At 47.2% G+C, this 23,054-nt stretch overlaps 1 protein-coding gene across 1 annotated transcript; it reads right to left on the bottom strand.

Annotated features, from left to right (window-relative positions):
* Positions 1 to 12,960: 12,960 nt before the first annotated feature.
* On the bottom strand, positions 12,961 to 13,626 carry LOC147992704 (uncharacterized). Its single transcript, XM_087539112.1, has one exon. It carries the CDS (start codon positions 13,624 to 13,626, stop codon positions 12,961 to 12,963), a length of 666 nt encoding a protein of 221 aa, XP_087395238.1.
* Between the last annotated feature and the right edge of the window lie 9,428 nt (positions 13,627 to 23,054).

Genomic DNA, 23,054 nt, shown 5'->3' with positions numbered 1-23,054 from the left:
TCAATGAGTTCTCGCAAATATACGATTTGGGGTTTTAAAATACTCCGATGATATATGATGACGATATCTCAGAGGCGAGCGCCGCCTGCGCCGTACGTTTGCCACTACATGGCGCACGTGGGCCGCGTCATTTGCCAGCGGGCGCGCGCCGCGCGTCGCCCCAGGTTTGGCCGTTGCCGGCACCGAGGCTGATTCTACATTGTCCCGCGTGCGCCCCTCTGCGCCCGAGGGCGGCGTCAGCCTCGGGATCGCCCCCGCGGCGCCTACTGGCGGCTGTGCAGTGCCTCGGGATCGCCGTCCGCGGCGCCTACTGGCGCCTGTTAACGTTATTTTTTAAAAATTAAAGCAACCGGCGGCTGTGCAGCGCCTCTGATCGCTCAACATGCATGATTTATTCACAAAATCATATATTTGTACGAATATATATATATATATACATAATACATATCATGTTAAATTTATATAACGCATATCATATTATAACGTAAAATTTGTATGTCGCATATCATATTAAGAACAACGAGTATAGTGCCAACAAATATGACATAAGTAAACACCGATTACAAGTCTCCCGTATCAATGTAACGAAACAAATATGTAAATACTATTCTTTAAGACAACCAAATAAATCGTCAACTGTAATCAGAAGTTGTTCTTTTTGTTCAAACATTTCTTTGCTATGATCATCATGCCATGTTCCTGCATAGAAAGATTGTAATATACGTCAAAATTTTGTAAAGTATTAATTAAACAAGAAAAGAACGTTAATGAAATGGTGTGCACATACTTTGGATTCTGAGGACAATTGTTTTTGAAATGACCTTTTCCTCTGCATAAACCGCATAGACGTACAGGTTTCTCATCAAAACCTTTGGGTCTACCGTTTGTAGTCACGCCATGTTCCTTACCACGGCCTTTGTTATTCTGCCCTTTCGGTGCTCCTTTCGTATTGATTTTTTTTGGATCACCAACAAAAACATGATTTTGATTCGGCACAAAAGCATCATCATGTGCAACTGTATGTTGTCTCACATAATCTTCCTCCTGAACATCCTTATTTGCTATCACATCCTCCAGAGCAGCCTTCAGTTTATCAAATAGAAATGGTTTATGACATGCCGCATGATTTGCTTCCGCAGACAAAATAGTCAACCCACTGTACTTAGTTCTCTCCTCAGTACCCGCCCATCCCCATGCGAAGAGATCGCTAGTGCGTTTCACGGGCAGTCCACCTCTAGCATTCTTGCTGAATCTTCGCAGCACTAAGCACCTAGGTAAGTCCTGCACGTTCAACCTGGCTAAAACATAAAGAACATGCTTGCATGTAAGACCTTTACATTTCATACTATCACAACTGCACTTCACTGTTTCTTCTGAATTACTAGGTGTATAGTCCACTTTGAATCTCAGTTGCCTGTTATTTTTCCATGCCACTATGAATCTCCTACTGGCGGCTCCACCCAGTCTATCTATGATCTCAAGATCTGCTGCCTTCTTCATTTCTTTCTGCAAGAGGTAAAAGTTCACCGCAGTGAAGTCACGGGCAGCGGCTTTTTCAATGCATTTGAAGTCGTCGAGTACTGCTACAGGGAGTGTCTGTGTGGACAGGCAGTCGTCGTGTGATTCGTTCTCACGGAGCTGAACAATGCAGTTCTCATAATGCACAACTATGATTCCGTCGTAATCTGAAATGCGAGACCGTGGGGGTCCCTCACACGCGCATGCAAAAGTTGGGTGCGTTTCGTTCATGTTGGCATGTACTCACAGTACAAAACTGAGGTGTCGGTCTGGGGTGTGACATGCATTCAGTATGTGTTCCCTTTCGCAAAGCCATGAAACGTCGGGATTTGTTTTTCACATGCTACAGTGTGGCACACAAGCACGCCTGCAAAATTTGGGTGTGTTTCGACACTCGATGCATTTACTATGATTTTCTCCGTGAAAATATCCAGAAAACGTCTCCTGACGTGATGCAACTTCCGTTCGTACTCCGATTCCGTCATAATCTGACATGCGAGATCGTGGGGGTCACTCACACGCGCATGCAAAAGTTGGGTGCGTTTCGTCCATGTTGACATGTACTCACAGTACAAACCTGAGGTGTCGGTCTGGGGTGTGACATGCATTCAGTATGTGTTCCCCTTCGCAAAGCCATGAAACGTCGGGATTTTTTTCACACGCTACAATGTGGCACACAAGCACGCCTGCAAAATTTGGGTGTGTTTCGACACTCGATGCATTTACTACGATTTTCTCCGTGAAAATATTCAGAAAACGTCTCCCGACGTGACGCGACATCCGTTCGTACTCCGATTCCGTCGTAGTCTGACATGCAAGACCGTGGGGATCACTCACACGCGCATGCCAAAGTTGGGTGCGTTTCGTCTATGTTGACATGTACTCACAGTACAAACCTGAGGTGTCGGTCTGGAGTGTGACATGCATTCAGTATGTGTTCTGTTTCACAAAGCCATGAAACATCGGGATTTTTTTTCACACGCTACAGTGTGGCACACAAGCACGCCTGCAAAATTTGGGTGTGTTTCGACACTCGATGCATTACTACGATTTTCTCCGTGAAAATACCCAGAGAACGTCTCCCGACGTGACGCGACTTCCGTTCGTACTCCGATTCCGTCGTAATCTGACATGCGAGACCGTGGGGGTCATTCACACGCGCATGCAAAAGTTGGATGCGTTTCGTCCATGTTGACATGTACTCACAGTACAAACCTGAGATGTCGGTCTGGAGTTACAATACGTTTTACCTTAAGTACTGCATTTAATATAGCAACTAGCTGATTATATTTTTTTTAATAAACTCAAAAATGTTAGGCAGTAACCAAAAAGTCATAATCAATTATTTTCAAAAAATTGATTATTAGTACTTATAATTTATAATAAACAACTTATTGTTTTTACTTATAAAGTAAATAATAAAATTGAGGTGCCATTTTCTATAAGTAGTTTTTTTTTAATATAATTACATAATAAATTCTATATTAAGTATTGTTTTTAACATAACTACTTAATAAATTTCATATCAAGTACTTTTTTTAAGAAGAGTATTTTCCAAATTATTATTAATTATAAATTATAACAAATAACACTTTACTATTATGAAAACAATTGTAGCCATTAATGCAAAACAAATAAAAAATAAATAATGAACATTAAATAAATTACAAAACATTTATAACACATAAATAATGAACATTTTTTAAACAATAAATAAATAAATTCTGTATTAAGTGCTCTTTTTAATATAATTACTTAATCTTATGTGGTAAATCCGTCAACACTACAGGTATTTTTCGACATCCTTCAAATGAACCCAATTTTGTTCCACAGTCTTGTATCATGATGAATAGGATGCATGACAAGTTTTGTGGTTTTTTGCCATTTTATGAATTTTCTATAATTTTTTCGGTTGAAACACTTTAAATGCTGACCGGACATGACGCAACGTGCTCTTCGTATCGAAAACTAAGATTATGTGTGGGAGTAGGCATACTAACTCAAATGCAAAATTTCAGGCCATTCTGAAGATGTCAAAAAATTGACCTTCTTAATATGATGCATGAATTTGAAACAACTAAAACGCTGACCGGACAAAAATATTACAAAACTTTATGTATTAATAAAACAAACTTTGCATAAAATGCTAAACTATCAAAAATAAGATACATAATAATGATGTGATCTGAATTTACAATGCACTAGCAGCACCACCGCAGCTGCCCGAACAGTGTAACACTGTCTGGGTAGCTGCGGCAGAGCTGCCCGGCCAATGCAAAGTCAAATCACATTATTACTATCTATCTTATCTGCTAGGGTGCATGAATCCGCCTATATAAGCCGGTCTGGGCGTCCTTCGGCGGGCGAGGTGGGACTAAACGAAACCATCCACCCCGCCCCTGCGCCCTCGACTGCTCACAGGCGCGCCTTCCTGCGGCCCACTAGGCCTACTGAACGCGCAGCGCCGCGACAGGCCGCTCGCACGCGCGCCTTACAGCGGCCCATAGAAATCGGCCCACCTAGGCGGTCCACGCGCAGCGCCGTGACAGGCGAGCTCTATCTTTAGTCCCACCTCGCCTGCCGGAGCTCGCACGCACCAGTTTAAATAGCGCGCCCCGCCCTACACCGACGTGATCCGAAGTAATAGACCGCCTACTTTCACAACACCGCCTGGTTGGGCACGTGGGCCTTGCGGGGCCGAAAAGCGTTCCCTTTCGCCGATTGGCTTGATCGGGAGCGACTTACTAAGCCTCGCTCGGCTCCGTGGCGGCGTTCTTTTTTAAAATAAAATAAAATCTCTTAACTTGTTTCGTGAATATTATGTCAATTTTTTATTGTTTGGTTTTATATTTACTTTTCTAGTTTTCATAGGATTTTTTCAATTCAAGTTTAATTTTTATCTTATTTTTTATTTTTACAATACAATTTTTTTTTAAAAAATATATCTTCTAACTTGTTTTGCGAGTATTATGTCAATTTTTTATTGTTTGGTTTTATATTTACTTTTCTAGTTTTCATAGGTTTTTTTCAATTCAAGTTTACTTCTTTTCTGATTTTTATTTTTTACAATACAATAGATTTTTTAAAAAAATCTTCTAACTTGTTTTGCGAATATTATGTCAATTTTTTATTGTTTGGTTTTATATTTACTTTTCTAGTTTAATTCTTTTCTCATTTTTTTACAATACAACTCTTTTTAAAACTAAAAATAACAGTATCGATTTAAACACTTGATTGTTCAACAACATTTAAAAACCATCCATTCAAACACTCGATATTTCATTATAGTTTTCATAGATATTTTACATAGTACTAGAAATAATACTTAACTAAAGAACATTACGAAAGTAATTAAACATTACTAAACGACATTTTCAAATAAACCCTAAGCTACTCGTCCTCCACGCCGCCGAAGTCTGCCTCGTCATAGAGGCCGTCGCCGTTGTCGCTGTCGTCGCTGCTGCTGCTGTCGTTGAGGGGCACCACGGGCACGGCCGGCGCAGCCATCGAGTCCTCGAGCGCAGCGTGATACCCAGGAAAGTCCTCCAGGTCCTCCGGGTGGACGGCGCCCGGGGCGACCTGAATGTACTCCTGAACGAGCGGCGGCGGCTGCGGCATGTTCTCCGACTCCCGGAGCGCCGTCAGGTAGCCTGGCATGTCGTCCGGGTCGCCGGCCTCCGCCGCCAGCCGCCTGTACTCCGCCACAATTGCCGGCTCTGGCGGCTGCTGCGGCTCGGCCGGAGGGGCGCGGCTGGATCCTGCGCCGTTCCTGCCTGCGGTATGGCTGGACCCGGCGCCGTTCCTGCCCACCGTACGGCGATCACCGGGGCCGAGGTGGACAGCGCCGCGGTCACCACCTGGGCCTCCGCGGGGCGCGGGCGGGTGCATGGCACCGAAGTCGAGGCGGGCGCGGGTCGAGCGTGCCTCGCCGCGGCGGTATAGCTCAAAGTCGTACCCCGGCGGAGCTGGCACGACGCCGGCGACCGCCTGCGCGCGGTACGGCGCGACCACCTCCTCGAAGGTGCGTCCGTCCCAGAGCTGATGCCGCTGCGCGCGGTTGTGCTTCATGGGCGGGCGCGGGCCGGTGTAGGCGTGGAGGCGCCGCAGGTGATCATCGGCGAGGCGGTCCGCCCAGTCGGGGTTGTTGGGGGCGTACTGGGGGTCGGCGAGCTCCTCCGGCGACAGGCGAGCCCTGTACAGGCCGACGGTGCGGGCGAAGAGGTGGGTGCCGACCTCGGGCACCGGCGCAACGGGAACGCCGTCGACACTCAGGCGCCACCTCTCCGGCAGGTGCACGTCGGGCGCGGCGGGGATGCCGAAGTGGGCGAGCTCCTCCGCCTCCTTGATCGTCAAGTTGGGGCGGGCCATCATCGGCGAGAGGGAGAGGCACGTCGCGCGAGGTGGTGAAGGGCGCAAGAGGACGACGCCGGCGACATGGGGAGAAGGAGAGGCGAGGCGAGGGTGGTGTGCGAGCCGACGGAGGGCGCGAGGCGCTTTTTATAGGGCGTAGTGGTGGGTGGGGCGGGGTGCCGGCGATCAATGCCGGTGGGCAGCCGGGCGGTCAAGGGCGCAGAAGGGCAGGCGGCGGCGTGTGAATCGGCGCCGGCGATTAATGTCTGGTATGCGAGGGCGGCGTGCGCGGGCGGTCAAGCGGTGGCGTGCGCAGGCGCGCGGCAGGCGGTGGCGTGTGAATCCGCGCCACCCGCGGACCGACGGGACGGCTCACTGCGCCGGCGTTAATGGTTCGCCTAATCCGCGCCGAATTAATGGATTAGGTTTAGTACACGTGGGCCCGCCCTCCTCCTCATGCGGCGTACACTGCCCACGTACGGGCGTACAGCGGGCCGTACGGACACACGCCTCGCTACGCCGCGGTATGCCTCCCCCACCTTAATTTCCCATCCTACCCCTACCCACTTATTCTCACGAAAGGGTATCTTTTAATCTGGACCGTTGATGTGTCCAGGGGGATTGTACCGAAGAAGAAGTGAGCGAAGTAATGATGAGGAGTACTATCTACCGATCCGGTGCGGAAATGTTGGGGAACGTTGCAGAAAACAAAAATTTTCCTACTCGTTTCACCAAGATCCATCTAGGAGTTCATCTAGCAACGAGCCATCGGATGCATCTACATACCTTTGTAGATCGCGTGCGGAAGCGTTCAAAGAACGGTGATGATGTAGTCGAACACGACGTGATTCAAATCACCGATGACCAAGCGCCGAACGGACGGCACCTCCGCGTTCAACACACGTACGGGATGGGAGACGTCTCCTCCTTCTTGATCCAGCAAGGGGAAGGAGAGGTTGATGAAGATCCAGCAGCACGACGGCGTGGTGGTGGATGCAGGGCGTCACAGTAGCAGGGCTTCGCCTATACTACGAGAGAGAGACGTAACGGGGAGAGAGGGAGGCGCCAGGGGCTGGTGTATGAAGTCCCTCCTCTCCCCCACTATATATAGGGGTGCTAGGGGGGGGGGGCGCCGGCCCTAGTAGATGGAATCTACTAGGCCCTAGTAGATGGAATCTACTAGGGGGGGCGGCGGCCAAGGGTGGGGGGCTTGCCCCCCAAGCAAGGGGGCGCCCCCTCTAGGGTTTCCCCTCAACCCTAGCCGCATGGGCCCTAGGGGAGTGGCGCCCCGGCCCACTTTGGGCTGGGTTCCCTCCCACTTCAGCCCATGGGGCCCCCCGGGATAGGTGGCCCCACCCGGTGGACCCCCGGGACCCTTCCGGTGGTCCCGGTACAATACCGGTGACCCCGAAACTTGTCCCGATGGCCGAAACAGCACTTCCTATATATAATTCTTTACCTCCGGACCATTCTGGAACTCCTCGTGTCGTCCGGGATCTCATCCGGGACTCTGAACAACATTCCGGTTACTACATATACATATCTTCACAACCCTAGCGTCACCGAACCTTAAGTGTGTAGACCCTACGGGTTCGGGAGACAAGCAGACATGACCGAGACGACTCTCCGGTCAATAACCAACAGCGGGATCTGGATACCCATGTTGGCTCCCACATGCTCCACGATGATCTCATCGGATGAACCACGATGTCGAGGATTCAATCAACCCCGTATGCAATTCCCTTTGTCAATCGATATGTTACTTGCCCGAGATTCGATCGTAGGTATCCCAATACCTTGTTCAATCTCGTTACCGGCAAGTCACTTTACTCGTACCGTAATGCATGATCCCGTGACCAGACACTTGGTCACTTTGAGCTCATTATGATGATGCATTACCGAGTGGGCCCGGTGATACCTCTCCGTCATACGGAGTGACAAATCCCAGTCTTGATCCGTGTCAACCCAACAGACACTTTCGGAGATACCCGTAGTCTACCTTTATAGTCACCCAGTTACGTTGTGACGTTTGGTATACCCAAAGCACTCCTACGGTATCCGGGAGTTACACGATCTCATGGTCTAAGGAAAGGATACTTGACATTGGAAAACTCTAGCAAACGAACTATACGATCTTGTGCTATGTTTAGGATTGGGTCTTGTCCATCACATCATTCTCCTAATGATGTGATCTCGTTATCAATGACATCCAATGTCCATAGTCAGGAAACCATGACTATCTGTTGATCAACGAGCTAGTCAACTAGAGGCTTACTAGGGACATGTTGGTGTCTGTCATTCACACATGTATTACGATTTCCGGATAACACAATTATAGCATGAATAAAGACAATTATCATGAACAAGGAAATATAATAATAAAGCTTTTATTATTGCCTCTAGGGCATATTTCCAAGAGTTTCATACTGGGCGTTCGCATGAAAGATCAGATGATGTTGCAGAGAAGTTTTCAGACAACTAGTGGAGCATTCATTAGCTATTCAATGATCCAGATTGATTCAAGGTTGCTGATGTTACATTTTTTACACATTTAAAAGTCGTCGAGTACAAGTTTTACACGCGAAGACGAGAAGAAACAGTGGATGCATGCATCCTTTTTGCTAGACCGTGCATCACCAGCTTCATTTTTTAAAAAAACTTCTGACCGGTTCATCATGCCTTGGCAGTATAGAGCATCTCCAACAGCCGCCAAGCGCGCCACGCGCTAAAAATTACTTTGCCGCGCGTGTTTCGCCTAGTTTTGCGCGGCCTGCAGCACTGGCTCCAACAGCCGCGCAAAAAATGCAGCGCGTGTCACAGCCCTAGAGTTGATTGCAATTAGTTTCATAAGCATTCATGTCATCATGTTTAAATTTTTATAAAGCTGAAATGGGGATCGATCAAACCCTAGCACCAGAAAGTATTCAAATAGGTTTAAATAAAATCTTTTCAAAGAACCCGAAATGTCATTGAAAATGTTCATGATTTATGATAAAGGTGAAAACCTCTGCCAAAAATGATGAGCATATTTCTTGGACATTTAGGGATTTTTGGGTTAAATCATATTGTATTTGAATTGGAGCATTTAATGCCTATAAATATTTTAAATGCTTCAATACTTCTGAAAACAGTTGGGGGCTTTTGGAAATAATTCAAATAGTGCCCACAATTTTTGTTAGGATTTTACAAAATGAGTTAGTATTTTTACTAACTCAAAACAGATCAAAATAAATAGAAAAACAGAACAATTAATAAAAGAGAGAGAGAGAAGGACTCACCTGGGCTTCTCACCTGCAGCAGAGCCGGCCCAGCTCCTGATCCGGCCCAGCCCACCAGGGGCTCCCCGGTCTTCTTCCTCCTTTGACAGAAGGACAGAGGCGCGTGGCCACCGCGCGCCGGTGCACGCCCGACCACCTCCTGCTTCCACCGCGACGCCTCGGCCCTTCTAGCATCGCCACGCGACCTCCTCGGTCCCCTGTCACTTTCCCCTCTCTCCCTGGAGCTCCTCCCCTCCTCTATCTCTCGGCCCCAAGCGAGACCGAGAACCGCCGTCGCCGCCATCCACCGCTCGCATAGCCACCGGCCTCCCCTACGCCCCTAGACGTGCCCCTGAGATCCGCGACGACTTCCTCGTTCTCTCCACCGAGTCACGCAACGCCAGGTGCCCGGGAATGCCGCCACCACCGTCGTCTTCAACTCCGGCCTCCGAGATCGCCGGCAATGCCCCGATGTCGTCCGACCTCCCCCGAGCCCACTGAGACGCGTTCTGCAACCACAGTGAGCTCATGGACCGACTCCCCCTCTTCTCCTGCTCGCGTTTTTGCTCTAGCTCCGTTCCCCACCTCCGCCGAAGCTCGCCGCCGCCTCGGCCGACGAGCTCCATGCTCCTGAGCTCGTCCGCTCACCCGAGCATCACCAGCGTGCTCGCCGCGCTCCCGTGAACCTGCAGCACCCACGGGTTCGCCCTGTTGTGCACCGTAGCGCCGTTTCCGCCAATGTCCGAGGTCCGGCAGCCGCTGAGCTCGACGCCGACGAGGATTACGGCCACCCCAGCTCGCCCCGTTTGCACCGTTGGATGCGCGGGATCGCCAGCAGCTCGTAGATGCTCTCCGTCATCAATTTGGGCGCCAGAGGAGCGAACCCGAGCCCATCCGCCGCACCTGTCGTCGCCGGCGTCGAGCCGCCGGCGTGTTAGCCCCAGTTGACCAGGGGTTTGACCTCCCCTGGCTCAATGACAGGTGGGGCCGCCCCGCTAACTAGTGTAGATTAGGCTTAACTAAACCTAGTTTAGCTACTAACACATGGGACCCACTGGTCAGTTTGACCTGGGCTGACGCTGTTGACTAGCTGATGTCAGCATGACGCGTTGATGACGCAGTAATCATTTTCCTGGATTATTTCTAATTCTAAATGATTTGGAAATTCCAGAAAATATCCAAAACTTTGAAAAATCATAGAAAATAATCTGTAACTCCAAATGAAAAGTTTTATATATGAAAAATTTATCAGAAAAATCCAAGGAATCTGTTTATGGCATTTTCATGCATGTTTGAGCAAGTTAACCTCACTGTTTAGTCCAAAACATGATAATGCACTATTTGAATTCATAGTTTGAATTTGAATTTGAACATTGAGTTCAAATCAACCCAAAACCTTTCTGTTACTAGTTGCATTAGCTCAAATCACAACGTATTGTCATGCCATGATCACCCATCATATTGTGCATTGCATTGATTGTGCTCTTCCTTGTTTGCCGGTAATTGTCCCCTCTCGGTAGACGCTGCTCCGACGCTGTGATCGTTGACACTGATGAAGACTCAATGTTATCTTCAGAAGTGCCAGGCAAGCAAAACCCCCTTGTTCATTCCGATACAATCCCACTCTCTCGCTCCTGCTCTCTTTTACTGCATTAGGACAACACCGATTCAACTGTTACATGCTGCGGTAGTTGAACCTTTCCTCTGCATGACCTGTCATTGCCACAGTAAATAGATGAAACCCACTAGCATGAGTAGGAGTTGTTTGAGCCTTGTTGTGCCTACTCATTCATGCTTGTTTGTCATGCCTGCTACTGCTTAGAGTTGAGTCAGGTCTGATTCATCGGGGATGAACTGAAATTTGGTGAACATGTCCTACCGTTGAGAGCTAAGTGTGTGAACACGATTTGGTAAAGGTAGCGGTGAGAGGCCATGTAGGAGTACATGGTGGGTTGTCTCATTGCAGCCGTCCTTAGGAACTGAGTTCTGTGTTTGTGATCCATGAACAGTTACTACCACACATTGGGCTCCGGGCGCTCCAAGCTCTCTCGACTTATTAATCAACTTGATCTCTATCCAGGAGTTGCAACTAGTTTCTGGTGTTTGTAGGTAGTGTTAGTAGTCTACCAAGTGGCACCCGGTACAGGTGGGCTTGGGACAGACTAGGCACAGTGGCCCGGTGTACCAAGTGGCACCCGGATGGTGGGCTTGGGAACCCTGCTCACATCGTTTGGGGCCGTGAGCGACACCCCGACCAGATCTCCTTGCGGATGGAACCCGAATAGGCGATAAACCTGGACTAGAGACTTGTTGGTTAGTCAGGTCGTGGCCGAATCCCTCGCCAGGCTTCCACTTGAAGGTTGCCGAGATACACGATGTGTACATGGTGGTAAGTGGCGAGAGCGTGTGTGAAGAAGTACACCCCTGCAGGGTTATCATTATCTATTCGAATAGCCGGATTCCTCGGATATGGAAACTTGGACCCCTTGCATAGTTCATAGACAAGCGAAAGTGGATACTTTAAAATGCGCAAGATAAGTGTGAGTGCTATGGATGGCGTTCTCGCAGGGAGACGGGAGCGGATCCATAGTGGTGTATTGGTATGGTGAATTTGTGGACTCGTGTTCGCCACCTCAAAGAGTTACTTGCAGTCGTAGTTCAGGATAGCCACCGAATCAAAGCTGGCCTGCTGCAGTTAAACTCCACCACCCCTCTTGTTGATACCGATGCATATGTAGCTAGTTCTGATGTAAGTCTTGCTGGGTACATTTGTACTCACGTTTGCTTAATTTATGTTTTGCAGAGAGACTTCAGTCCCGCTAGTAGTTCCGCTTGGACTTCGACGTTTAGCTCGTTACCTCAGCTACGATCTTGTACCTTGGGAGGGTCTTGTAGATAGTCAGGCTTCTCAGCCTTTTTCATTTGTAGATGTCTGTACTCAGACATGTTAAGCTTCCGCATGTGCTTTGACTTGTAAGCTCTGAATGTTGGGTCGTGAGACCCATGTTTGTAATATCTCGCTCCTCGGAGCCTAATGAATAAATACTTGAGTCGTAGAGTTATGTTGTGATGCCATGTTGTATTTACACATATCGAGCATATTGTGTGTATGATTGAAATGCTTGGTATGTGTGGGATCCGGCAACCTAGTTGTTTATCCTTGGTAGCCTCTCTTATGGGGAAATGTAGTCTTGTGCTTCCATGAGCCATAGTAGTCCGCTACTGCCCGGTTCACCGGAGTCCTGCTAGCCCAGCACTACTGCTCCGGAACACTTGACTGGCCGGCATGTGATTCACTTCGTTCTTGTGTCTGTCCCTTGGGGGAAATGTCATGCGGTGAAATCCGGAGTCCTGCCTAGCCTGCTACAGCCCGGGTTCCCGGAGTCCTGTTAGCCTAGTGCTACAGCCCGGATTCGCACGCTGCCGACCGACATGCTCGATGTTGATTCATGTATGCCTGTCCCCGTAAGTTAGTGCCACCTTGGGTTCACGACTAGTCGTGTCGGCCCGGGTTCTCTGTCATATGGATGCTAGCGACACTATCATATACGTGAGCCAAAAGGCGCAAACGGTCCCGGGCCATGGTAAGGCGACACCCGTGGGAATACCATGCGTGAGGACGCAAAGTGATATGAGGTGTTACAGGCTAGATCGATGTGACTTAGAATCGGGGTCCTGACAGCGCGCCCGACTCGCCGGGCATTGCATATATTGCATTTTGGACACAAATGGATTTCAAACATTCAAAACGCAATGAACATGACATATAAATTTCACACAAACAAGTTGATGAATAAAAGTTCATGCCCACAAGTTCAAAATCATGCCGACAAGTTCATCCAACCGAAGACAATTCTTCCTCCTCCGAAGATGATTCTTCCTCCTCCTTATCGCGCACCGCATCACATGAAGCTCCGAAGGTGTTGTCAAGATCTTCAACGACATCTTCATGAGAATGTGCGTGAGGAGGCACACCGGAAGACATTCCGCCCATGGCGGCCGGAGGTGGACCCATGCCTCCCATGAGAGAAGCAAAACTCATGCCTCCCATGGCGGCCATTACGCCGGGGGGTGCTCCAGAACCACCCATGCCACCCATGCCTTCCATGGTAGCTCCAAAGCCGCCCATGGCATCTAAGCTGCCCACGGTACCTCCGAAGCCACCCATGCCTCCCATGGCGCCAAGGCCACCGCCTCCCATGCTGCCAAGGCCACCACCACCCATGCCGCGAATCATGGCTCTTTTTTGGATCAAGACTTCTTCACGGGAAAGATTGACAAACTCCTTTTGCGCCTCATTGAGGTTAGATGTGTCCAAGAAGAACAAGTGCTTCTCCCATTCCAACAATCTTGTTCGCTCCTCATTGCTCACCTTCCTCTCCTCCAAAGCCACCCTCCTCTCCTTGGCCGCCACCCTCCTCTCCTCGGCCGCCAACCTCCTCTCCTCGGCCATTTTCCTCACCTTGTTGGCTTCTTTTCTTGCCTCCACAATAGCTTCCATAGCATTTTTGAGCTCATCATCTCCTTTCCCGTTCTTCTTTTCTGTTTTGTCTTTCTTGCACCCATCTGGTCGTTTTGGCTTCGAGTATGAAACCGAGTTGGAATTGGGGCTTCTCTTGCCGTCACCACTTGATGCATCATCCTCCTCCTCCTCATCATCATTCAACTCAATTGTGCGCTTGCGTTTGTTGCTCAAATGCAAATCATCCAAATCTTCACGCTTCTTTCATTTCTCATCATCCTTCAACACGTTATAGCAATGAGGCAAGCTAAAGACCCTTACTTTCTTGATCTTCCCCTTCTTGGTTTTCCTCTCCTCTTCTTTGAACAAGTTTTGTGCAATGTGGTACTACATGAAAACAAAGCAAGTTAGCACTTCGAACACCAACAACAAGTATGATGAACATGTATGAAATGCCACTTACTCTATCGTCCTCATTTGTGCCACTTTGGTTCAATTTGTCAACCACCTTTTGACAGGCCGCCCACCTTTGACAATCCGAGTTGATTGTCGACCACCGAGACCGAAGTGATCCCTCGGAGCGGTCAATTCCACTCACGTTGTGAACAGCAAAGTGTTCTTTCATCCGCCCCCAATAAGCATCTCTACTTTGATCACCTCCAATGGATGGATCCCTCGACACTTGCAACCAAGTATTGCATAGTAAGATGTCATCGGCGTTGGTGTAATTGCCCGTTCTTCCTTTCGGCGCATCGACAATGCCCTCACCATCCTCGTCCACCTCGAACTCATGGTCTTCAAAATGCATGTCAATGGTTTGAGACCAATGCGAATTGTTGGAGCCAACACCCATAGTTGACATGTGTAACGCCCTCGATGCGGCTATATCTCCCACGTGTCGAAGCACGACTTAGAGGCATAACCGCATTGAAAGCAATGTCGTCGCAAGTGAGGTAATCTTCACACAACCCATGTAATACAATAGGGGAAAAGATACATAGTTGACTTACAATCGCCACTTCACACAAATACATGAATAAAGCATTACATCATACAAAAACAATCAGGGCCCGACTACGGAGCCAAAATAAAAGAAGACTACCCCAAAAGCTACACAGATCCCCGATCGACCTCAACCGGGCTCCACTACTGATCAACTAGAACGAAACAACACAAAGGGCAAGATCTTCATCGAGCTCCTCCTTGAGCTTGGTTGCGTCATCTGCACGGTTCAACGGCACCTGCAAGCCGGTTTTGGAAGTATCTATGAGTCAGGGGGACTCAGCAATCTCACACCCTCGCGATCAAGACTATTTAAGCTTATGGGTAAGGCAAAAGGTATGAGGTGGAGCTGCAGCAAGCGACTAGCATATATGGTGGCTAACATACGCAAATGAGAGCGAGAAGAGAAGGCAAAGCACGGTCGAACAACTATGATCAAGAAGTGATCCTAGAACAACCTACGTCAAGCATAACTCCAACATCGTGTTCACTTCCCGGACTCCGCCGAGAAGAGACCATCACGGTTACACACATAGTTGATGTGTTTTAATTAAGGTCAACTTCAGGTTTTCTACAACCGGACGTTAACAAATTCCCATCTGCCCATAACCGCGAGCACGACTTTCGAAAGTTCAAATCCCTGCAGGGGTGTCCCAACTTAGCCCATCACAAGCTCTCACGGTCAACGAAGGATATTCCTTCTAGCGGGAAGACCCGATCAGACTCGGAATCCCGGTTACAAGACATTTTGACAAGTTAAAACAAATCCAACAACACCGCCCGAATGTGCCGACAAATCTCGATGGGAGCTGCACATATCTCGTTCTCAAGGCACACTCAGATGAGACATCCTACGAGTAAAACCAAACCTCAAGTTGCCCCGAGGTGGCCCCGCAGTCTGCTCGGTCGGACCAACACTCAGAGGAGCACTGGCCCAGGGGGGTTTAAATAAAGATGACCCTTGAGTCCGTGAAACCCAAGGGAAAAAGAGGCTAGGTGGCGAATGGTAAAACCAATGTTGGGCATTACTGGAGGAGTTTTATTCAAGGCGAACTGTCAAGGGGTTCCCATTATTACCCAACCGCGTAAGGAACGCAAAATTCGGGAACATAACACCGATATGACGGAAACTAGGGCGGCAAGAGTGGAACAAAACACCAGGCATAAGGCCGAGCCTTCCAGCCTTTACCAAGTATATAGATGCATTAATTAAATAAGATATATTGTGATATCCCAACAAGTAACCAATGTTCCAACAAGGAAAGAACTCCATGTTCCAACAAGGAACAAACTTCAATCTTCACCTGCAACTAACAATGCTATAAGAGGGGCTGAGCAAAGCGGGAACATAGCCAATCAACGGTTTGCTAGGACAAGGTGGGTTAGAGGCTTGGTTCAACAATATAGGAGGCATGATAAGCAAGTGGTATGTATCGCAGCATAGGCATAGCAAAAGAGCGAGCAACTAGCAAGCAAAGATAGAAGTGATTTCGAGGGTATGGTCATCTTGCCTGAAATCCCGCAAGGAAGAAGAACGAGTCCATGAAGAAGATAAACGGATGTAGTCGAACGGATCCTCACACACACGATGTTATCGGAACCAACCCGAAGAAGCAACACTAGAAAAGAAGCACACAACATAGTAAACAACCAACACATGAACATGGTATGATATGCGGGATGCGGTATGCGATGCATATGCATGATTGGGAAAGGAATGATGGAACCTGGCCTCAACATGGAAATCCAAGGGTGCCACTGGAAAAGGGAGATGATTTCGGTTGAAATCGATATAAAGAACACCGGAATCGGATGCACGGTTTGGAAATGGCAAGCAAAACAAATATGGCACCGGTCTGCGATAAACAGCAAGTAGCCATCTAAATGCATCGAGATAATTATGCTGCAGCACTCAAACATGGCAACAAAATACATGGAAGGGATCCACTCATAATGCTTGACAAAATATGAACACTGAGCTACGGCCAATTCATCCATTAACAGGTTCAAACAAGCATGGCAAAAGTGCAATTGATAAACAGGTTTCAGACTTAGTGAAATTAACACAAGCCTGAAATTTCAGATCAGGTAGCACACTTTGAAGCATGAAAACTATATGCTACAGGAACTTAACATGGAAAAATAAAGCATGGCATGAAGCTACTCAAAGAGCTTAACAAAAGTCCCTTAGTGACCTTGAGACAAAAGGGATCAGAAAATATCATTGCAAGCATGTGAACATGGCAAAAACATAAACAGATCTCAGAATTAGAGAAAAACTGGAGCATGCAAAACAGTTAACGAGTAGGCATGTTTACGAGCTCGATGCACTCACTACAGAGCATGGCATGACAAACTAAGCATACACCCATCAAGAAGACATGGCATACAAGCTAGACATGGCAAGAACAACAACATAGCATGCACGGATCAATAACAATATCCTTGGCAAAATCGCTAATAAGTCAACAATCTGCCAGGATTCACGAAATAGCAAAAGTAGAGCTCGATTGACTCAAGCTAGGGTGCTCCATAATTGCAAACAAAGACATGGATGGATAGAGCACTACAAGATTAACAAATCATCCTTACTGATCACCCTCAAAAGAGGCACGGATCACTAGGAAACGACATGAACATATGGCATAATGACAAAAATCAGGACAAGGACTTAGAGAATTTCTAAGTCCCTGAAATCAGCATTAACGAATGCACTACTTTGCAAGCTTGTGCTAGTCACCACACATATCACAAAAATACATGGATAGCACCTCTGTAAAGATGGCATGGCATATAACAAAACTCATGTAGAGCTCAGGAGCATATCATGCACACAATAATCATGGCAAAAATGACAAATAGCTATTTGGTACAGCAGATCTGACAATTAACTTAAATAGCTCTCTTCCAACAGCATTTCGGGCATCAAGATGAGCTCAAATTAAAATGATGCAATGAGATGAAATGATGTGATCTCTGAGGCGAACATTTTGATATGCTACACGCGCAAAACAGAACCGCGGATGATGAATTACAACATGATGAACATGGGCATTTGAAACTGGAAAACTCGTGGACTTAGAAGAAATTACCACCTCCAGATCTAGGGTTTGGGCAGCGCGCGAACCGAGGCGGCAGCGGATCTCGCCGGATCCACTCCGGAGAAGGCAGGGGCGGCGGCGGGAGCTCTGGGCAGAGGAGGAGCTTGCCGGATCTGGGCGGCGCCGGCCCAGACCGGGCGGAGGTGAGGCAGGGCGGCTTCGGATGGTCCCGGCGGCGGCGCGGCGAGGGCATGGCCGCGGCGCTCCGGCGAAACGGCGGGAGCGGCTCCGACGGTGCTCGTCGCCGGCGAAGCGCGCTGTGGCGGCGGGGTCGGACGGCAGGCGGGGCGCGGCTTGGGCCAGGCGCGCACGCGGGCGGGCCGACCGTGGGCCTCGCGGGCCGCTGCGGCGGAGGAACGGCAGCGTGACATGTGGCGGGCGATGGTTGGCCGGGTGGAGCGGGGCGGACGTGTCCGGCCGGCCGATCTTCGTCCGGCGGCGCGGAGAGGAGAGATCTAGGGTTTCGGGGAAAAAGACCCGAAAATGAAATGGAGGGATCTATTTATAGAGGTAGAGGGAGCTAGGAGAGTCTAAATGAGGTGCGGTTTTCGGCCACGCGGCCATGATCGAACGACCGAGATGATGGAGGAGGTTTAGGTGGGTTTTGGGCAACTTTGGAAGGGTGTTGGGCTGCAACACACACGAGGCCTTTTCGGTCCCTCAGTTGACCGTTGGAGTATCAAACGAAGTCCAAATGGCACGAAACTTGACAGGCGGTCTACCGGTAGTAAACCAAGGTCGCTTGGCAAGTCTCGGTCCAATCCAGAAACGTTTAACCCCCCACACATGAAAGGAAGGTAGAAAGGACCACCGGAGGAGATAGGAGCGCCGGAATGCAAAACGGACAACGGGGAAACTGCTCGGATGCATGAGACAAACATGTATGCAAATGCAATGCACATGATTACATGCTATGAGATGCATGACACGCAAGCAATGACAAGGCAACAACAGCGAATAACTGGAGGACACCTGGCACATCGGTCTCGGGGTGTTACAACACTCCACCACTACGAGAGGATCTCGTCCCGAGATCTAGAATGATATCGGAGGGAAAAACGTAAGGGAAAGAGAAGAGGTAAAGCTAAGTTGCTTCTTGGACAAACGAGTGAAACCAAGGAACCTTGAAAAAGGTTAATCCATTTCGAGAAAAGAATACAACGGAGATGAACGAAGTTGAAAACACTCTGTTAGAAAAGAGGGACAAGGAAGAACAACTTCGAGCAGCACTCCAGTTGAGAAGTTATGCAAGCCTTGATACGGTGAAAAGAACTTGAGCAGAGGACACGACACTCCGGTTACACAAGATAGATAAGGAATAAGACTGATATAATTTGGACAGCACTTCGACTGTAAATGGAGGAAATTGAACATGATCTTGACAAACCGAGATGAGGAGTGATTAGAGCAACATCACTAGACCTCCGGGAGAAAGAATAGAATAAAGATAATTGAGACAAAAGAATGTAGAAGAAAGTGCCAACTTCTGCTACAAAAGAGCTTGAAAAGGTATCCTTAGGAGAAGGGTCGAACGGAGTTGTTGGAAAACCAACAACGAAAAGAGTAAGCTTGATGTGGACTTATGAAAGACATCCCCAAAACTATGAGGAGAAATTCCACCACTAATGAAACTAAAAGATTTGGGTTGATATGAACACGGAGACGAGAAACTATTTCACCGGGAGGATAGATGAAGAACTTGGGTCATTTATAAGCACCATAAAGCAACAAACCTTAGGGAAGGCTTTAGGTGAAACATGACACAAGATAACTCCAACGAAGAGGTTGATGGATTTAAAATACCTCATTCTTAACAACATGTGTATCATGAAACATGAACTCAAATTATCAAAAATGACATAATACCACCTCCAATAATATGGTAGAAAGGATTGCACTCCGGATTACACGAAGAAGAATACTTGAGCTCCTTAGAAAAGAATGTTGATGAACACTTCGAGAAGGAAATTAAATCATTGATGAAACCATCATGTAGAACCTTCATGAAGAACTCCGGTAACAAAAGGATAACGAGAAGAAAGAGAAGTTGAAAACACAAGGTGAATCCTTGCAATGATTAGATGGATCTTCGCGATGAAATAAATTGAGAGAGCTTGGAACTCTGGAAAAGAAAAGATGAAACAATTGAAACCAAGAATTTTGATGAGGCTCCGGAATAAGGAATTAATCACTTGGATGAAACAAGAATAAGAATTACATTATGCTTATCCTTCACCAATTAAATTGATGACAATCAACGGATTTGACATATTACTTATTCTCGTAGAAAAGCTTAAGAGAGATATAACATAAACTTGGGAAGGTCTTCGACGAACCATCGGTAGGATTTGGAAAACAACGAATGAGTTGATATGATAACCATGGAATAGAATCTTGAGCAAACCATCGTAAGAATTGAAAATGAACGAAGAGAAGATAAAGAAACACCGGGAAGAATTAGCAAATGAATGAAGATGCTTGAGAGAATTTAGATACAAGAGAACGAAGGGATCACGAACTGATTAGAGATTACTTGAACAAAGCACCGGTAAGATAGGAGAATGATAACTGACAGCTGAGAATGAATAAACCTGAATTGATGGACTCCGAATAACAAACTGAGAAGACTCTTGAATTGCTCCGGATAGGTGAAAAGAATTTTTCACGATCAAAACAATTACGAGAGGATGGCAACAAGCTAGAATCACGAATCTTGAAGAGAATGGAGCAAGATTAAAGAGAAACTCTTCTTCGGTCTTCAAAATCCGAGAATGACGATGAGAAACACCACCATGAATTATTTAGACACTCCGGAATGAAGAATGGAAATGTTGAGCCAACGATGAAAAGAATTTAACCGATCTTGGAGAAAGACATTTGACTGATGACAATTCATTCTTACGTCAAACTTCGAAAAGAAATTTGAGGATAGCTCCGGGAAAATAGGAAGAGTCAGGTAAGATCCTGGAAAAAGACCTGTGGGTTAGGGCCCACTCAAAAAAAACATCGTTGAATGATTTAAAAGATAGATTGCACCGGTTGAATTAAATGACTTGAATGAGATAACAACCTCGAAAGATCTTGAATGAATGCAGGGTGGAAAACACGAATCTTCGAGATATCTTGAGCACTCCGGAATAATTAAATAGCGAGAAGTGAATGAATATGAGGTGCACCGGCATGAGAAGGTATTTGAAACGAGGAAAAAGGATATGATCAACACCAAAGCTTGATTTGAATCCACCGGAGAAGAAAAGAATGAAGAATGACGAACTTGAGGCTCCGTTAGTATCTTCATGAGAATCATCGGATAGGAACATTGAAGGAAAAGGATGGAGAGACTTCACATCAATAAGATGGATACTTGAATAAGAAATCTGGTTCCTTGAAGAAAAGGGTGGGTGGGCGGGAAAAACAAAGGCAACTTGAGGATAGATGAAACGAACAACGTTGGAAAACCCAAGAGGTGATCTTGCGGATGTTGGAGTGATCGGATCCACTTGAAGAGAAAACGTGCCGGTTGAAAAGAAATTTAAATGACAAACTCGATGATCGAGAAGGATTAGTATTCACATATGAGTATGAGAACACCGTTTAGGAAAGGTATGGAATCAACACTTGACTTCGAAGCAACTCAAATACCATAACTCAAAACAAAACAAAGGATTGGCTCGCAGAATAAGCCAGAACAAACATATGATAGAGATTTCGTCCGAAGTTTTCGTGGTGGGGCCTTCACGGGCTCGATCGTACAGCACCATCATGTACAAGGCAGTGCACATGACATACGAAGCATCCCCGAGTCGGCATAGCCAAGGACTCTTTAAGACACAACGAGACCACTGTAAAACCAACCGTGAATAGGCGGACCACTAGACATCGAACCCCTATTTCATATCATACATCTGTCGGAAAGATATCCTAGGAGGTACTTGAATTCCCACTTATGAAACTTCCGAACCTTTCCGGTTATGCAATCAGGTGTTGGGGTACAGGGGAAGCATAATATCTCACCCAAATCTAGCAAATCCTACATCCAGCTGTATCCATCCTTCAACACATAACCGAGAAAACTTCGGAAATCGTCTACCTCAACCTTCGAAAAGCATCCGTTATACAAGTTATGGCAATACTCCCGAACTCCCGCCCCAGTACTGGGTGGCGTCGAGGTTATCTCAGCAACGACTGCATAAAAGAGATTTTCGATGTCGGCGAAACTAAACTCAGGTATTCCAGAACTGCAACGATAAAATTGTGACGACAACACCTCGGAGCTCAACTCCCCGGGACACTGCCACAACCCCTAAATGACAGGAGGCACCAAGAATAGTGTTCTTGTCACAAAACCATCGGAACGAATCCAAGATACCCGCGTGATCCTAAATTTTTTTTGTGAAATTTGAGAAGAGAAGAGTCAAAACTCTACGTCAGGATGCCTCATGAGAGCGATGAAGGGACTAGGGAGTAAAAAGAATTCCTAAACTCTCCGATATATAATTCCTAAATGACTCAAAACATTTTTTTCTAGACTCAACTCGTTAGCTAATTCGATCAAACAGTGGGGCTCCTAAGGTCGGGGAAGGCTCTGATACAAACTTGTAACGCCCTTGATGCGGCTATATCTCCCACGTGTCGAAGCACGACTTAGAGGCATAACCGCATTGAAAGCAATGTCGCAAGTGAGGTAATCTTCACACAACCCATGTAATACAATAGGGGAAAAGATACATAGTTGACTTACAATCGCCACTTCACACAAATACATGAATAAAGCATTACATCATCCAAAAACAATCAGGGCCCGACTACGGAGCCAAAATAAAAGAAGACTACCCCAAAAGCTACACAGATCCCCGATCGACCCCAACTGGGCTCCACTACTGATCAACTAGAACGAAACAACACAAAGGGCAAGATCTTCATCGAGCTCCTCCTTGAGCTTGGTTGCGTCATCTGCACGATTCAACGACACCTGCAAGCTGGTTTTGGAAGTATCTGTGGGTCACGGGGACTCAAGCAATCTCACACCCTCGCGATCAAGACTATTTAAGCTTATGGGTAAGGTAAAAGGTATGAGGTGGAGCTGCAGCAAGCGACTAGCATATATGGTGGCTAACATACGCAAATGAGAGTGAGAAGAGAAGGCAAAGCACGGTCGAACAAATATGATCAAGAAGTGATCCTAGAACAACCTACGTCAAGCATAACTCCAACACCGTGTTCACTTCCCGGACTCTGCCGAGAAGAGACCATCACGGTTACACACACAGTTGATGTGTTTTAATTAAGGTCAGCTTCAGGTTTTCTACAACCGGACGTTAACAAATTCCCATCTGCCCATAACCACGGGCACGGCTTTCGAAA

This window comes from Triticum urartu, chromosome 1A (assembly GCF_056163025.1).
Source record: "Triticum urartu cultivar PI428250 chromosome 1A, HENAU_Tu73, whole genome shotgun sequence".
Lineage (NCBI taxonomy): Eukaryota > Viridiplantae > Streptophyta > Magnoliopsida > Poales > Poaceae > Triticum > Triticum urartu.
The sequence above is the reverse complement of the archived record's forward strand: the minus strand, read 5'-3'. Positions and strand labels throughout refer to the sequence as shown.

Excerpts from the sequence above, each read along its gene's own strand:
- LOC147992704 (XM_087539112.1), bottom strand. The coding sequence starts at position 13,626 with ATGGAAGCTATTGTGGAGGCAAGAAAAGAAGCCAACAAGGTGAGGAAA.